Genomic DNA, 18,610 nt, shown 5'->3' with positions numbered 1-18,610 from the left:
AAAAAAAAGTATGGCCAGACAAAACTGCCAACCTGTCAGGTAAAAGAACTTAAACGTATGGTAGATTAAATGTAATATCATTTTTCCAAACTATGTGGCAAACAGGAATCTCTAGTATTTCAAGATTTTTAAAGTATAATGGCATCATTTTCAGCCTTCAGTTCTGAAGCTTTGAAAGTTTTGTAAACTTTAAAAAAAAGGAATCCTTCCAAAAGAGTAATGTATAAAAGAACTGACAAGTTTCACCCCAAAACAGCATCTTTCATGAGGATATCCTCAATCTTCAACTGATTATGTCCTCAAAAACACAGAATCAATCTTAAAAGGCACTAAGTGGCACATAAAGGACTTAAAACCGCATATTCATTTTCTTCCTTTAGCTTTTTCCCCCATAAAGTGCGCGAAGCAGAGAGTAATAAGAAAATAGGCATAGGCTTGGATCTATATCAGCAAGGAAAAGAGATGCTTCCTAGAGAAACGCAAGTGTGTTGAAGAATTTGAAACCACTGGAAAAGTCTATTCATTTATTACTGCCATACTTCAGCTCTTCCCAGATGGCCCCAGATCTGTGCTCCTCCAGACCTGGACCTGTGGCCATGGGGAGACCCAGACATCAGGAGGGGCTGGGCGTGCTCTTGCTGGGTCGTCTTGTTAAGATGCTATTGAGCTTTTTTGTCCACGGGTGGTCTCCCAACAATCGCATCCCTCACAGCAGCCTGAGTAGAATTACCGATATGAGAAGACGCCTGCAAAAGTCCATTTATTCAACATGTAAATTAATAAAATACAGCACAACATCAAAAAAGTAAGTTCTCGGAGGTAAACTTTAAAAATCTTCATCTATATCATTAGTGTGCTGCAGACAACAGGGGAATGAAAACCCAGGGGTCAGGGTAGCCTGTGGCACCAGTGGACTCCTCAGGGAGCTGGCTGAGCCTCTGCTCTGTTCTGGGTGGGCTGGGCAGCTCTCCTGGCTTTGCCACAGCTTCTAATGTAACTGATCTGTTCATGCTACTCAGGAAAATAAATCAATTAAGAGTCTCAAGGATCTGTAAACTTGAAGATCATGTGAATTTCAAAAAAAAAAAACTATTCACTTTCTGGAAGATTTCATTGAAAGATGCCATCCATTAGCAGATCAGTAGGACTCAGATTTTGTCAAGCTCCTGTTTTTCTCAGTAAAGCAAACTAAATGGGGAATCACAAAGGAATTGTGTCTGAGGAATATGCAGTTAGAAGTTTTCCATGAGGAACATAATATGTCTATGTTGGAAATTTTTTTGCATTAAAGGGCAGCTTTTAGGCATGAAAACAAAATATTAGGAATAAATGCTAATATTCCAGAGAAGGATAATGCATAATGCCTACCAGAAAAAAAATGGCGAGCAGCCATTTCTCAGACCTTCCTTTACTATGAAACTCTCCCAGAGATATTTTACAGTAGAAGCATAGATATCTGTCCATTATCAATTCTCAGCCTCCTTAGCTGGCACCACTTACCTGTTCTAATACATATGCTGCACCAGAATCGATAGCTCCGCCCAGCTCACGATATTGACCAGAATACCTGATGTACCCCCAGGTGAGAAGCGCTATTAACAGCAGTCCAACCATACAGTTGAACAGCTGGGCCACAACCTCAAGCCCAACAAAGCCAGTGATGCCGGAGGCTATGTACAAAGCCACGATGACTGTGAAGAGCACAGCGGGGGTTCGGAAGGTGCTGAAGACATTCTTGCTACCATTGTGCTTGCAGAAGTTCTCATAGAGTTCCTTGATTTCCTCCTCCAACTCCTGCTGGTAACGAAGGCTAAAATCCTTCCCACCCATCTTCTTGGTCTTCTTAAAATGGTCCAGAGCAAGGTGTTTGAATTCACAATGCTTCTCCTCTAGAATGTCTGGAGACAAATAGGGTTTCTCTCCCCCACAAACCTAAAAAGCATAAAGACACAAATGTGTTGAAGATCTCTTCAAACGCAAGTGCAAAATAACATAATCGAATCCCTGAAAAGGTTAGAATATTTTAAGATATTAGAAATTAACTTTCAAATGATGACCAAGACCAATAAAGTCTGGGTTCACTCTACTGAAAAGCACATTTAAATAACCAGGGTGGTATTGATCAGGGACAGCAGTGATGCTCTAAGAAAGCCTTGGTTAGAAATGGTAATTAGAAGGCCCAGATTAACAGAATTACCTGAGTACAGCTGTGTTGCCTCATCATCGTAAGATACATTAACCAGAATCAAGTTCGGGCTTTTGAAGTCAGCAACAATGCCCAGGTTATGTCAGAGTAAATCATATGCCCAACATACCTCTTCCATGTTGTTATAATAAATGTCCTTGGCAGAGGCTGCAGCTGCTAAATTGTTGGCTTCAGCGGTGGCCTTTTAAGATAGGAAAGCATAAACTATAAATCCTTCTTCTTTTAACACCTCCCACAAGTAACCAAGTAAAAACTTCCTCTCACTCTATTCCCATTCTTCCTTTTGCATTATCCTGTTTTCTAAGGTTTCCACAAAGCCCAATTTATGAAATAAAATATACTGTTTCTGCCAAATTTTCTGCCAACAAATATTCTTATAAATAAGACTCTTCATCATACACTAACCCTCAGAAAATATTATTTCCTTTGCTCCAATTGTAAGTGTTAAGAAATAGATGTAAGTCATAAAAGAAGGAAAAAAATTTATCTCTACAACATCAATCCTAAGTTCTCTGTGAAGAAGTTTGGCCACTACAGAAATAAACATTTGGCAAATAGATGGCCTATGTACAACATGAAAGTCTGAAATTATATGTTTTAACAAAATGACGTCTTGAAAAAACCAAAATGTTGAAAATAAAATACCTGATAAGTAAATAGATTTCAGGCCATGTTCTACTAAAATAGACAATAACAGGAGAATGACCTGGTCTAACATAACTGGGCATTTTTTACCTGGCTGTGATAGAGCTATTTTCCAGAGAATGTTTGGTGGGAAGACCAGGCCTAGCAATAGGCTGCTCTGTTTTAACTACATCACGAGTACAGACTACAAGAAACCAAATAGCAGTCACTTATGGAAAATGTGCTGAAAACAGACATCAGCCTAAGGGGAAAGGAGCAATATAGCATTCTCTTCTTAAAGGCCTCTGCTTACTGTATAGAGTTCAACTCAAGTAATGCAAGGATATCATTTAGGATGTAAAGAAATGCTCACCTGGAGCATAGATTTGGGATGAGGCAGATCTTCTCCTTGGTAAATTTTAATATATGCCTTAGGATTAAACATAAAAATGATATGAAAAACATCATTCTATCACAGTCATACTTTAATTTAAAAAAAACAGTAACCATACAACTGTGTTTTCCTAAAGACCTAGATCAACACCCAGGAATTAGCAAAAACACAACACACCTTTGAGTGCATGTTAGCATTTTAGTGAACTAAAATGTTCTCAAGCAGCATGAGCCTACCACGGCTAGGACTCCCACCAGACTCCCCATGCACACTGGCCTCACCACTGCCTGTGGGCAGAGTGACCATCCGCCTTGAGGTAGTCGTGTCACATCTAGGTGCCGTCTCCTACTCACAGCAACTTCCTAACCACCTCCTGTCCACACCATCTTCCTTGAGGAACAATCTTCCTTTAGCCACAGTAATTACTCCTCTAAGAAAGTGCAAAGAACATCCATTTGGTTCTTAGACCAATACTGCCACCCTGTGGCCCACTCCTGGAAGGACACTTAAGTCTGCAGACTGACCGTCTTCCCCATGAAACTTTCCCCTAAGCTTTTAAATCGAAACTCAAGTTAGTTTACAATCTAGATCAATTTTACCCAAAGCCAAACATTTTAATAATAAAACCCATAATTACCTTGAAATATTCCAATAGCCCTCGGCAGGTGACTTTTGAGCCATTGATCTCCTTTTCCATTAAGTTAGCAGGATTTAATACAAATGGTATCAGAGTCTGTAATTGATCTTTGAATTCACTGGCAATATCTGCTCACAGAACCACAAAGAAGGAAACAATAAGCCAAAGAGAATTATTCAACCAAGGTTAGCATAAAATACAATCTTCAGAGTCTATCCAGTTGTTTCTATACTTGCTAGTTGAAAATCAGGCAGGGGTGGGAAGTAGGGAGTGGGGTGGGGGGTGGGGGGCGTTGTGCCAGGCCAGATGTCTGACGCTTTCTGGCTATGACCAGGTTGCTGCAGGATCTCTGCACATGTGTCTTTACTGTATCCTTCTCTTTTGTGCCAGTAAGTGCTCTGTAGTCCAGAGGAGAATATAAAGAATATCCTTATCCTGGTTTTCATTCTGGAAGATTCAGCCTACTCTCTCTTTTAAGAAATTTCACATTTTAAAAAATGTCATTGACCAAGTCTTCAAAAAATCCGTTATCAACCCCTCAAGTTTTCTCAGGCCAGGTGCTTACTGCTCCCTCATGCTCCCCCTGAATCCATTAAAAATCACTATTTATCCATTTGCTTCATTTTTTGTTCATTTTTTGTTAAAAGAAGTAGATGCACAGGTACTTCATAACATTTATTTTCTATTATCTCTCAGATATCCACCCCAAAGGGGAAAGGCTCCTATTTCAAAACAGGTGACAGCTTCTTTGCAGCTTCTACAAAGTTCATACAGAGGGTTCAGGAGACCCATTAAAGAGAACTAGTTCCTCAAAGTGAGAACTACCTGATTCAAACAAGACACAAGAGAATTAAAATACAAGGAGTCTGACTGAAATAATCTAACATCTTCCTAGGTTCCCAACTAATTCAAACAACTGAAAAGAAAGTGGGTAGGACCCACACCCAGATAGATCTTTACTTCAACACTCCATAACCCTAACTTATAAAATTGAGACAATCTTATTTCATTTATTCATTTAACAGTTTCTGAGAATCTTTTTGTGGCTGGCATTGCTATAACAGTTGGGGATAAAGCAGTGAATAAAACAAAAATTTAGTGGTTTCTAAATTTTTCCAATTACAGATATCACCATAAAAATCTCTGCATGACAAATCTTCAGGTTACTTTCATTTCTTTAGATAATGTGGTCCTCTAAGAGGAATTATCAGATATTATAATGACTGCAGATTCCTGGAAAACATCCAAAACTATTTTTAAAAAGAAAAAAAACATCAGAATAAAGCCCACCATTAAAAAAAATTTTCTTCAAAGAAAATAAAGAATAAATTCCACCATCAGATAACCACAATTAATATTTAAAATATCCTCCTTCCTTATTAAGGCACTTATATCTTACATATTGCCACACATATATATGTTTTGGTAGACGACTGCACCAATTCATACACCTACAATCAATGTATAAGGCAGCTTGGTTACTACCCTCAACACACTAAAGGATTTTACTGTTTTTCATTCTTTACTGACTTGATTAGTGAAAAATGGTATCTTCGGACATCTGCTTCTGACAGTACCAAAGACTAGAAAATCTTGTCTCTAAATTAGACATTAGATCTAGAGATTAGATTCTAATCTGGAAGGAAAGGACCCTTAGTCCTAACAAGATCCTGCATAAAACATATTCCACTGCACTGCTGGACAAGGGAGCTGCCAGGAGCTGAGCAGCTGTCAGGACAAAGCTGAATCCAGAGCAGTGAGCTCAGTACCAGTGGTGCTGTGGCTTATGTGGGTCCATTCACTGCAAGGGGGTGACTACACCTGGGGCAAAATGAGCTTCTAAATTAAGTTGCATAGTGGAAGGGGGCTGGATATTTTATATACACTGATGGGAGTATACACTGAACAGCCACTGTGGAAAACAATTTTGTGTTACCCAGTAAAGTGAGGATATACAATATGTTGCAGCGCTCAGCAATCCCACTTTTAATCACACACTCTTGGGAAACTCCTGTACAACCATTTACACAGAATATTCAAGGCAGCACTGTTCATTATAGTAAAAACCTGAAAAGCACAAATTTTCATTAAGAGTAAAAGTGTTATTTTCACATAAGGCACTATTATACAATGAAAAGTGAAGGAAATACAACTACATGTGGTAATACAGATAATCTTAGAAATAAAACCGTGAAAATGCAAGTTGGCCACATACTATATTTTTATAACTTAACAACAGACTACTAAGTAACTCAAATACAAGTAATAGTTTTTTTTTAATTTCAAAAGCAGGATAAACAAAATTTAGTAAAATAGCGGTTATTTTTGTAGGGAGGCAGCAAGACAGGGCAGGGAAGAAGCACACAGGAAGAGGAAATAGTACTGGTAATAGACACGGGATTGGCAAACCACAGCCCTTAGGCCAAATACAGACTAACTGTATTTATAAAGTTTTATTGAAACACAACCATGTCCATTAATTTGCATATTGTCTGGCTGTTTTCTTACTACAAGAGCAAAACTGAGTAGTTGTATAGCCCACAAAACATAATATTTACTACTACTCCATTATAGAAAAAGTTTGCCAATTCTGGTTCTAGATATTAAGTTGGATAATGGGTCCATGATGTTCATTATCTTATGCTTCATACCTTACATGTATACATTAGGAATATTCTTTTTTATATGTAATAATTTTGCATTCTTTTGGATATTTAACACACTTAAAATTTTAATGGTAGCTCATTATTTTGCTTTTCTTTTATTATTAGTTAGACCAAGCTTTCTCCCATATTTGTTCATCTACTAGTTTCTTTGCAATGAACTATTAGGGGCCTTTACTTTAGAATATAGTCACCCTTCAGGAAGTAAACAAATACATTATCCTGATGTGTACTATGATCCCTGAGATATTTTCCCCAGTTGGTCTGCCTTTTTTCAATATGCATTAAATTATTATGTATTCAAACTTAGAGCACTTTTCTTTGATAATTTATTTTATTCCATTTAATTTTAAAGAGTCCTTCCCTAATTCTAGAGATCTAATAAAATTAACTTTTCCTATACTTTAATATTTTTATGTAATTTTATTAAGGTATTATTGATGTACACCCTTATGAAGGTTTCATATGAAAAACAATGTAGTTACTACAATCAGCCATATTATAGAGTCCCTTCCCATACTCCATTGCAGTCACTGTCCATCAGTGTAGTAAGATGCCACAGAGTCACTACTTGCCTTCTCTGTGCTACAGTCTTCCCCATGACCCCCCACACACCATGTGTGCCAATCATAATACCCCTCAATCCCGTTCTCCCTCCCTCCCCACCCACCCTTCCCCACCCCTCCCCTTTGGTAACCACTAGTCCCTTCTTGGAGTCTGTGAGTCTGCTGCTGCTGTTTTGTTCCTTCAGTTTTGCTTCATTGTTATACTCCACAAATGAGGGAAAACATTTGGTACTTGTCTTTCTCCACCTGGCTTATTTCACTAAGCATAATACCCTCCAGCTCCATCCATGTTGTTGCAAATGGTAGGATTTGTTTTCTTCTTATGGCTGAATAATATTCCATTGTGTATATGTACCACATCTTCTTTATCCATTCATCTACTGATGGACACTTAGGTTGCTTCCATATCTTGGCTATTGTAAATAGTGCTGCAATAAACATAGGAGTGCATATGTCTTTTGTGAATCTGAGAAATTATATTCTTTGGGTAAATTCTGAGGAGTGGAATTCCCGGGTCAAATGGTATTTCTATTTTGAGTTTTTTGAGGAACCTCCATATTGCTTTCCACAATGGCTGAACTAGTTTACATTCCCACCAGCAGTGTAGGAGGGTTCCCCTTTCTCCACATCCTTGCCAGCATTTGTTGTTCTAAGTCTTTTTGATGCTGACCATCCTAACTGGTGTGAGGTGATATCTCATTGTGTTCTTAACTTGCATTTCCCTGATAATTAGTGATGTGGAGCATCTTTTCACGTGCCTGTTGGCCATCTCAACTTCTTTGGAGAATTGTCTGTTTGTATCCTCCACCCATTTTTTAATCAAGTTATTTGCTTTTTGGGTGTTGAAGCATGTAAGTTCTTTACATATTTTGGATGTTAACCCCTTGTCCTATATGTCATTTACAAATATATTCTCCCAAACTGTAGGATGCCTTTTTGTTCTGCTGATGGTGTCCTTTGCTGTACAAAAGCTTTTTAGTTTGACATAGCCCCATTTGTTCATTTTCGCTTTTGTTTCCCTTGCCAAAGGAGATGCATTCAGAAAAAAGTTACTCATGTTTATATTCAGGAGATTTTTGCCTATGTTCTCTTCTAAGAGCTTTATGGTTTCATGACTTACATTCAGGTCTTTGATCCATTTCAAGTTTACTTTTGCATATGGGATTAGATAGTAATCCAGTTTCATTCTCTTGCATGTAGCTGTCCACTTTTGCCAACACCAGCTGAAGAGGCTGTCATTTCCCCATTGTATGTCCATGGCTCCTTTATCATATATTAATTGACCATATATGCTTGGGTTTATACCTGGATTCTCTAGTCTGTTCCACTGGTCTATGGGTCTGTTCTTGTGCCAGTACCAAATTGTCTTGATTACCGTGGCTTTGTCGTAGAGCTTGAAGTTGGGGAGCATAATCCCCAGTTTTATTAAAACACAAGGAGATGTTATTCTTCCTTCTGAGGATTGCTTTATTCTTCCTTCTCAGGATTGCTTTGGCCCTATACTTTAATTTTTATAATTTAACTTAATAATCTATCTAGAATTTTTTTATGGCTCATAAATTGAAATCTCTAGGAGATTTTCTCTAAACAGTAACATGCACTTCTCATCTCCATGGATTCCCATCCCATCTTAACTATAATCAATCATAAGCTCTTTTGATATTAAAACATTTTTAAAGTTTTAAAATCTGTCCTAAATAAATGGGTACCAATCTTCATAAATACTCTTAATTAATTTTATAGTCTCCTCAGGATGGCACCAAAGTATGGCCTATACCAACTTAAAGATTTAATCTCCACATTACACACTGATTCGTGGCTTAATATGAGATAATGTAGACATTTCAATCAGTGAGGGGAAGTCAGACTATTCAATAAATACTGTTCATACAAATGGGTAGCCATTCGGAAAATAAACTGGATCCAAACCGGATCATAATTACAATGTGAAAAATGAAACCAGAACTTCAAGAAAAGAGACAAATTCTTTATAACCTTGAAATGAAAAATTATAAGATAGTGTGAATACGCTATTACTGTGTACATTCATATTTGCTTGCATATACTAAAGAAACTCCAGAAACCTACAAAAATGGAAGAGACTTCTCACTGAATGCTTTTTAATTCTTTTTGGGATTTTAAACATAGGAATACATTACCTATTCAGAAAACATCTTTTTTTATGGTTTCAACTTTCATCACACTGAAAGACTGAGAGCTTCAAAAATATTTCACACAAGGAACTAGCAGGCTCTAGACCCCACAGACCATTATTACACTCAGTTTTACCCATATTTCATAGACCCTCAGCAATTAGTGTTTCTATGAATGCTGTACCAAAATATGTTTTAGACTCAAACAGACAAGAACTGTCTCATGACAAAGACAATCTTGATAGGCTGTGGTGTCAAAGAAGACCACACCCTACATACTCTCCTGCTGAGTCCTTTAAACAACTCAGCAGTTCTGTGTTAAGCCTCTCTGCTCCAGCAAATTAAGAAGACATTTTTCTTTATGGTGATGATACAGTTGTCCTGTGTCTGATGAAAACGGTCTCAAAAGCAAGCTAACCTCCTAACTAACCGCTGCAGGAAGCAGTAGCTTAGCACTGATTACACCAAAACTAAGATTAGGTTTGGTAGGTGTTCAACACTGAATAGTCAATCTTTTAAAATAAAATAAAATAAAACCACTAAAACAATCCCCGAAGTATTCAAGGGAACATTTGTAGAAATAGATTGTAGTTCTTTTTCAATTTAAATGTTCTACAGAAATTACATTAAGGTCTTTTAATGGAGTAGCCCTAACAACTCAGGGCCTAGTGTTGTCTTTTCCAGGTTACCCGGAACGGGACCCCAGCATCTCAACCAAGTCATTGTACAACACCTCGGTATTTTTTTTAACTGGGGAATACATCAGCTCTACTTACATGTCCCTCACAATAAAGTTTATGTGGTTCTCGATCAAGCACTTGCCAAATATTCAAAATCACCTACTATTTGCAATTTAGTATCCAATTTACTCTTCACTCAAAACCCTTCATTAAAAGGTTCCCTAAAATTACAAAATATCCAGTTCCAAAGATAAAAAATACATAAACCTTTGCAGGGCTAATAAGAAATTCTTCATGAACAATCCTCCTAATGACCAGTTACCTTAATAGACTCACACGGGCAAACTATCAGCACATTTTTAAAGAAAAGCAAAAAAAGGAAATTTTTATTTTTTCAAATCTTTTCTTTTAAAAAATATAGTTACAACCATACATCTTTCCGTAAATAGGATCAAACAACATATGCTACTTTGTAATCTTTTTATATCGAAAACGTCATAGACATCTTTTTCTGTAAATACAGATAGATCCATCTACCTTATCCTTCCACATGACTGCATTTTATTCCTTTGTGCAGATGTACTGTAATTTAACCAATTCCTCAAAAACACACATTTAAGTTCTTTCCAATTATTCCCTATTATAAAAATGCACAGTCATATATAACCTTGTCCATATATTCTTACCTACTTATTAAGATAGTTCATTAGAGTAATTTCCTAAAAGTGAAGTAGTGGCTCAAAGGATATGAATATTTAAATTTTTGATACAGTCACATAAAGACTATATGAAGTTGTACCAATACATTTGTGCTTTCTTGATTACTATGCTGCACATATTTCCAAGAGTTTTTACTGACCATTTTGTATTTCTTCCTTCGGGACTTGCTTACCGGGACTTGCTTACATGAAAATTATGTCAGAAAGGAAGATTTGAACCCTATAAATGTGTTTTATAGTTTCAATGGATAGGAAAAGCAAATAGTGCAAAATTATGAGACTACAGGTTGCTTATACGAAACGTGTTCCTTATTTTTTGTAAATGTAATAAATATGAAATCTAGCACACTTAATATTTATTGATAAACCATTCATAATCTGTAAATATGTGTACCTGGTTGAACAGTATCCCTCCCACCATATGTATGTCCACCTGGAATCTCAAAATGTGAGCTTATTTAGAAATAAGAGTCTTTATAGATGAAATGAGTTAAACTGAGATCATACTAGATTAGGGTGAGACCTAAATCTAAGGAATGGTGTCCTTACAAGAACACACAGAGATACACAAAGAGAGGGTGGCCATGTGAGAGAGAGAGATGGGGAGTGATGACACTTATTACAAGCCAACGAATGTCAAGGACTGCCAGCAACCACAAGAAGCTAGGAGAGAAGAACGGGACAGATTTGCCCTCAGAGCCTCCAGGAGAAACCAACCTTGCTGACACCTTGATTTTAGAATTCTGGTTTTCTGAACTGTTGGGAAATAAACTGCTGCTGTCTTAAGCCACCTGGTTTGTGGTACTTTGTTACAGTAGTCCTCGGAAACAAATACAACACACATACACACAAGTGACACAAAATTCCAAAGTCAGGGTTATATAGACCTTTAAAAAGCTCTTCCCATTTCTTGGAATAACAAGTTAAAAATACATTCTACAACAAAATGTTTTGACATATTAAAATGTCTTGAAAATACAGAGGAATGCCAATTTGTACATTTATGCCTGATAACCTGAGGCCAACCTAGGTCAGAGGGAAGGCATGAGGAGTTGCTCAAACCCACATCTCCACTGGGCATTTTCCCTACCAGATGAACAAAACAGTTTAGGCTTGGTAAAAGGATGTCTAATAACGGAGCCTTATAACACTAAAGGAACATATCACCTACACGCTCAACTTTCTCTACATTCTCAGATTAGAAAAGTCACTCACAACTGCTTTTTAGGTAAAAGGTTCTATCTAGCTCCAGTGTTGCCTAAGCAGATTTCTCTCCAAAGCCAGTCCCCAAACTTTGATTTTTGAACTGCCCTCTAATAGGCTCTGTATGACTCCCGATCAGAGAAGCTGCCCACCACAAAAAAGTATCATCTAAATGACAAACAGAAGGTAAAGGTAAGTCTCTCAAATTGGGTTTCTTTCATAATATTAAGACCAGCTGGAGTGTAAATCTTAAGATGAACAATATTAACTTTCCTGGATCAATAGAGTCAAATAAATCGAAAATTATGCAATTTGTTTAATATGAGGCTATGAAAAACTTCTAAACTTTCAAAAAGCAAGTTCTCCTGGTAACTAAACAGTATATATCCTCTAAATTACTTCTCCAATATAACAGAATAACTTCAATATTAGCACAGTATGGCTTTGGGGCATCAAGGATCTAAATGTGAATCTCCGCCCCACCACTTGCTAGCTGAGTACTTTCAGCAAGTTACTTAACTTTCCTAGTCCAGTTTCTTTATCTGTAAAATAAAGGAAACATTAGCTTCATGGAATTACTGGGAGTACTAACTAGGAAAGTAACTAACACAGTGCTGGTGCTATGGTCTGAATTTTGTGCCCCCGCCCCTAAAGTCGTATGTTCAAATTCCAATCCCTAAAGGTGATGGTATTAGCGTGTGAGGCCTCTAGAAGGTAATAGGGTCATGAGGGTGAAGTCCTGATGAATGGGTTTAGTCCTCTTACAAGAGAGACCCCAGAGAGCTCTTGGCCCCTTCCAACACGTGAGACTACAACCAGAGGTCTGAGACGAGGGAGAGAACCTTCACCCAACCATGCTGCCGCTCTGATCTTGGACTTCCAGCCTCCATAACTACGAAAAATAAACTTCTGTTGTTTATAAGCTACCTAATCCATGGCATTTTGTTACAGCATCACAAACAGACAGTTGCAGATACAAGCTAGGCCTTTAAAAATGGCAGCTATTATTATTTCTACTTTACTAGGAACCTGAGAAGCTCAGATAAGTTTACAAACAAAAGTGCTTAGTTTAAAACATGTGTAAACCAAGGGCTAGCCATTAAATGACTCAAGGTCTTGATGAATAAATAAGGAACAAAAGATAACAGAAGCCAAGACTCCCAACTCTGATTTCTCTAAGCCACCATCTAGTCAGCATTTCCTGATAGTGACACATGACCCAGCATCAGGTTTTGCTCTCATCACAATAACATGAAACAACAACTATGCATCCATCATGTTGCCTTTCTTTCTGAAGTTAATTTACTTGATAAATTATTAGCTGACTAATGTTTAGTTTTCTTTTATCTGGCACTTTTATCTCTTATACACCAATAATCACAGCATGTCTTTTATAAAGATCATTAATGGATAGTACCACCACCATTTCAGATGGAGGGGATAAGGTAAATTAATTCTGATGGCCACAGTAACGCAGGAGCAAAAACCGAACTAGACTCTCAACACTAGTCTTTCTAAGAGAATACACTATTTCTCTTTAGCATCACTAGATCTGTAATTCACATTTGCTGATCACTCTCTAATCCCAAAGATCACATCATGAGTTTAAAATAATGTCATTGGTGACACACCTTTCAATTTCCCATCGAAGTCAGGGCTTGTGGCCACCTGGAGTCCCGGATGTGGCAGGAGAAAACAGGTGACGCTGGAGAAACATGAGTGGATGTGGTTTCGGACATTCTGAATTTCTTCATGTTGACGTTCTTTCACCTGCCAACGAAGACCAACAATTTACAAAAGATCTTGTGTTTTCCTTCCCTAGGAGCCACTAGTGTAGGACAGAGGGAAGACTTCCCAACTCTGATGGATCACAGAGGCCTGGGTCTTGACCGATGAGAAAACTCAGAACCCTAGGAGCAATAAGTGCATAAATTTGGTAACTGTGGCTTGGCTCCTACAGCTTCTAAAGAACAGGTACTAAAGAGTGTCCTAAAGAAGAGTTCTACACAACACTTAGGAAGAACAAAGGAAGGCTGAATCTAACTAGACAGTAGTGATTGACAAAGGACTCCTGTTGTTTTAGTTTTGGAACAGGCTAATAAGCCTGTTTATATCCATCCCAAAACAAGTAAGAATTCTGAGTAAGAAAAGAACTGAAGTTCTGACTGTGACATTCCAAAGGCATATAGAGAACCTGGTATAAAATATGAAATGGAAATTACAATGAAAGCTTGGGCTTTTGCCCAGGGCTCTTCTCTGCATCCCTGTGCCAGTTTCTTTAATCTTACATGAGTCATGTTAGTGTTTACTAATATTCATAAGCACTTAACACACTTAATATAATTTTCCATAATCTGCTCTCAACACAACAGCTACAGGCAAATGAGAAAGGTATCTCTACTTTTAGATAATTCCTCAGAAGATTACTCACCTGTAGACGCTTTTCCAAAAATGACAATCCTCCCTGTAATCCATAGTTGTATTCATAAGGGAAACTCCAGTCTCGAACCAAAAACATCAGGGTCTATTTAGGAAAGGAGCAGAGCACATTATAACATTGCATTAATGCATTTTCAAAATAACAGTTGATAAATACTCCTGGGTATAATGCCAATTTCTTCAAAGGGAGCAAGAAAATGTGAAGGACTTTCTATTCTATGTCTTAGAAACCTCCTAAACTTTAGAAGGACATGTGTAAGCCAAATGTGAGGGCCACATATCCTATCTACTATTTCTGTTCCCATAGGTTAATAAGAACAGAAGGAAGAGACTGATAAGAGTATGTTAAATTCAGGGCTCTGCTCTAAAGGCAAGTATGAAGAATGTGGAAAAGGACAAGGAAACAATATAACACTAGCTAATCATAAAACCAGATCTACTTTTAATGCTACAGAGGAAAAGAACTAAAATAATAATACTCAAAGTTCCTCTAATCTTACTACCTATTATGCATTTTCATCTTCATCAAACAATTAGCTATAGCAGGGGTCAGCAAACTTTTTCTGTAAAGGGCCAGAGAGTAAGTATTTTGGGATTTTGTGACAAGAGGCAGCCAACAATATAAAGGACTGTAGCTGTGTTCCAATTAAACTTTACTGAAAGTTAAATGTCAGTGTGCACAGCTAATTTATACATATCAAGAAATACTATTCCTCTTCTGATGTTTTTTCAACCATTTAAAAATGTAAAAACCATTCCTAACTCATAAGTCATATAAACACAGGCAGCTGGCCAGATTTGGACTGTGGGCTATAGTCTGCTGACCTCAGAATTAAAACAAAGGTATGAATTACACTTATAGTTAGCACTCTACCTGGAAGGGTTTTTGGAAAATTTCATCCATTGCCAGACGACCATATTCTGTGAAGAGCTTTATAAAAACAAGAGTTAATGGTTTGTATTTCTATGACTATGCTGTAGCAAAGAATTCCACTTATACTAAACCAAAGTTCTACAATTTCAAAAGCTCTCAGGAGCCATGAACTTTAAAATAACCTTGGTTATTCCTCTGTCTTACATCCCACACCCCATTCATTAGCAAAACCCAGAAACCAAAAACTCACAACTTCCATGTGGTTTGGAATACTGCAATAGCCTCCTAACCAGTCTCCCTGCCTCAGCCCTTGCCCTCCACCCCCAACTATTATTCTAAGTACAGCAGCCACAGTGGCTCTGTTATAATAAGGTTAGTTAGACCACACCATGCCTCTGCTCGAAACCTCCAACAACCTCATTCAGTATAAAAGCCAGTCTTTACACTGAGATGTGGTCACACTGCCCCCCGGACCCCCTCGCTGTTCCTCAAACATACTGGGCACACTCCTGCTACTGGGCCTTTGTTTCTGACTCCTCCTTCTGCCTGTAGTGTTCTTCCCCCAAATGTCTGTACTGCCAGTTCCCTTACTCCTTAAGGTCTTTACTCAAATGGCTCCTTCTCAAAAAAGCTTTCCAGGCGAAAGCTTTCCAGGCTTACCTAAGAAGATGATGGCTCTCCCCAAGATACCTCCTACACTGTGCCTCTCCAAAATTTTGCTTTTTAAGCCACCTTACTATCTAACATACTATACCTTTACTCATCTTGACCAGTGTTGGTCTTCACTATTAGCATTTAAACTCCATGGGACAGGCATGTTTGTCTGTTTGGGACACTCCTGTACCTGCAGGAGCAAGAGCCCTGGGCCCACAGCATGGATGCCATTCAAATGACCAAATGAACAGATTCAAGGTTAGGGTTTACACATTTCCTCTATGCTCTTAGGAAGCCTCACTAGAAGTACAGCAAAATTCAATTTAAAAGTTGTAAACTCACAAGACAAAAAGGATGAAAAATGACATGAGCTGAGAAGAGCTGTCAAAAACACTCCCAAAGGAAAACAGACAAATGAGAACTGCCTTGGGTTTCAGCCTCCTCTGCTCTGCTAGGAAATCTGCAAGAGGCACAGCCAAGAAGAAATCACAGACTCAGCAGAATCCCTGGAAGGCTCGGGAATTAGCAGCACCAGTCACCTCGAGGGAGGGGGTGACAACTAACAAAACTGCTGAGAGTCTTTGGGGAGAGCACCTACACTCCCACAGCCCGGCTCCAATCCTCTTCCTCCCCAGACATGGACTATCTGGAGAAAATAAACCAAGAGCATTTAGACTTTGATACCACACTCAGCTCAGGATAGAAGTAAATGCCCTACATGACTGGAAATGAGTACAGAAGTCAAAGTTGACAGACTAAAGAAGGAGACTCAGCCCTCTCACCCTGCTGGAGCCACAACAGGCTTCTACCCCCGCTAGGCAGGAGTTAAGGAATTCAACTCTGGGGAGACTGACTGCAAATACAGACATTTAGGGATTGCAAAAGAACAGCTAAATAATCATGTCCAATCACCTCACTGTGAGCCAACCGGGTATACAGGCCCACCCTCTTACCAAAGCTCCCAGTCAGATTTCTAGCTCATCCTTAGTACAGAAGACCAAGGACCACAAGACCTTTGAGAAAAGCTTCTAACAGGAAAGACAAAAACTCATGTCCTTCAATTCTACATCATCTTAAATTTTTCCTTTTATAATTCCTTCCCCTCCACTTTTCTCTTTTACAAAAACACCTAGTATTAATATGTTTAATCCTCCTACATCAACCCTCAAATGTCCTTTTTCCTGTGCTAGCTCCCTTTCTTCCCCCTTTCTCTCTCCTCTCCTCTCTGCTTGACTCCCTCCCCCAACTCCCAACTTCTATTCTTTGTCTTTTTATTCAACCTGATAGGGAAATTTTTTCCAGTTTACCTTCTAACTCCTCCTCTATTGCATTTTCCATTTTTGCTGTCATAATTTTAATTTCCAGGAGCCCTTGGTTTTTTTCTGAATGCTGCTTTTTAACAGCAACCCATTATTCCTTGGTTGCAACAGCAGCAATATCTTATCTTTTTGAGGATATGAGTTCACCAAGAATGAAGAATAAGCCCACACTAAGTATATCACCCTGAAAACTCATGCCTAGAATAAGATCTTAAAAGCTTCAGAGAGAAACAGAAAGATCACATACAAAGGATCAGGAATCAGATTGGTTGGAACTTCCAACAACAGCATGGAAGCTGGAAGGCAAGGAAACAACGCCTTCAATTTTGTAACAAAATTATTTCCATCCTATAACTCTAGAATAAAATTAAACTGTTTCCAGACTTAAAAGATCCCCAAAAAGTTATCTCCTATGCATCCTTTCTATCCTTTCTCAGGAAGCTACTGGAGAATGCATAGAATTAAGGAGAGAAAAAATAAAGATTAAATGGGATCCTGCCAAGAAATGAACTTAAAAGAAATTGCCTTGATTTCAACCTATATTACAAAGCTATATTAATCAAAAAGGTATGGTATTGGCATAAAAATGCAGAGTGGAGAAAAGACAAATACTGTATGATTTCACTTATTTACAGAACATAAAAACAAAGCAAAACAGAAGGAACAAAACACAGTGGACTGAGAAGGAACTTGTGGTCACCATAGGGGAGGGGTTGGGGTGGGTGGGAGGAGGATGAGGGAGATAAAGGGGCACAAAAATTCTCAATCATAATGTAGACTGGTCACAGGGATGGTAGTACAGCATGGAGAATACAGCCAATGATTCTATAACATCTTTCTATGTTGACAGACAATAGTTGTATTAGTGGGGGTAAGGATTTAATAATATGGGTAACTGTTGAACCACTGTGTTGTATACGTGAAACTAAAGTAAGACTGTATATCAATAAAATAAAAAGAACAGAAGCAAACAAGCAAGCAAATTGAAACACACACACACACACATCGATGGAACAGAATAGAGCCTAGAAATAATTCCACGGGTACATGGTCAATTAATTTATGATAAAGGAGCAAAGAATATACAATGGGGAAAGGACAGTCTCTTGAGTAAGTGATGTTGGGGACACTGGACAGCCATGTGCCAAAGAATAAAATGGATCAAAGAGGTAGAGGAGCCAAGATGGTGGCATGAGCAGAGCAGCGGAAATCTCCTCCCAAAACCATATATATTTTTGAAAATACAACAAATACAACTATTCCTAAAAGAGACCAGAAGACACAGGACAACAGCCAGACTACATCTACACATGTGAGAACCCACTGCCTCATGAAGGGGGTAAGATACAAGCCATGGCCTGGCGGAACCCGAGCGCCTTTCACCCCAGCTCCCAGCGGGAGGAGAGGAGTCGGAGCGCGGAGGGAGAGGGAGCCCAGGATTGCTAATCACCGAGCCCTAGCCATCCGCACCAGAAGTGC

At 38.4% G+C, this 18,610-nt stretch overlaps 1 protein-coding gene across 2 annotated transcripts in view; it reads right to left on the bottom strand.

The window, feature by feature from the left end:
- Positions 1 to 510: 510 nt before the first annotated feature.
- The window catches only part of ATL3 (atlastin GTPase 3), a 36,544-nt gene continuing 18,444 nt past the window's right edge, over positions 511 to 18,610 (bottom strand). For both annotated transcript variants that reach the window (XM_017655100.3, XM_073217623.1), the window contains exons 6-13: positions 15,159 to 15,215; positions 14,277 to 14,369; positions 13,477 to 13,615; positions 3,862 to 3,989; positions 3,204 to 3,260; positions 2,316 to 2,387; positions 1,501 to 1,932; positions 511 to 746 (exon numbers count right to left, since the gene is read on the bottom strand). In XM_017655100.3, the coding sequence (XP_017510589.2) occupies positions 660 to 746; positions 1,501 to 1,932; positions 2,316 to 2,387; positions 3,204 to 3,260; positions 3,862 to 3,989; positions 13,477 to 13,615; positions 14,277 to 14,369; positions 15,159 to 15,215 (1,065 nt within the window). In that variant the 3' untranslated portion in view covers positions 511 to 659. The remainder of the gene's footprint in view (positions 747 to 1,500; positions 1,933 to 2,315; positions 2,388 to 3,203; positions 3,261 to 3,861; positions 3,990 to 13,476; positions 13,616 to 14,276; positions 14,370 to 15,158; positions 15,216 to 18,610) is intronic.

The sequence above is a fragment of the Manis javanica genome, chromosome 11 (assembly GCF_040802235.1).
Source record: "Manis javanica isolate MJ-LG chromosome 11, MJ_LKY, whole genome shotgun sequence".
NCBI lineage: Eukaryota > Metazoa > Chordata > Mammalia > Pholidota > Manidae > Manis > Manis javanica.
This window is presented reverse-complemented; position numbering and strand designations above follow the sequence as displayed.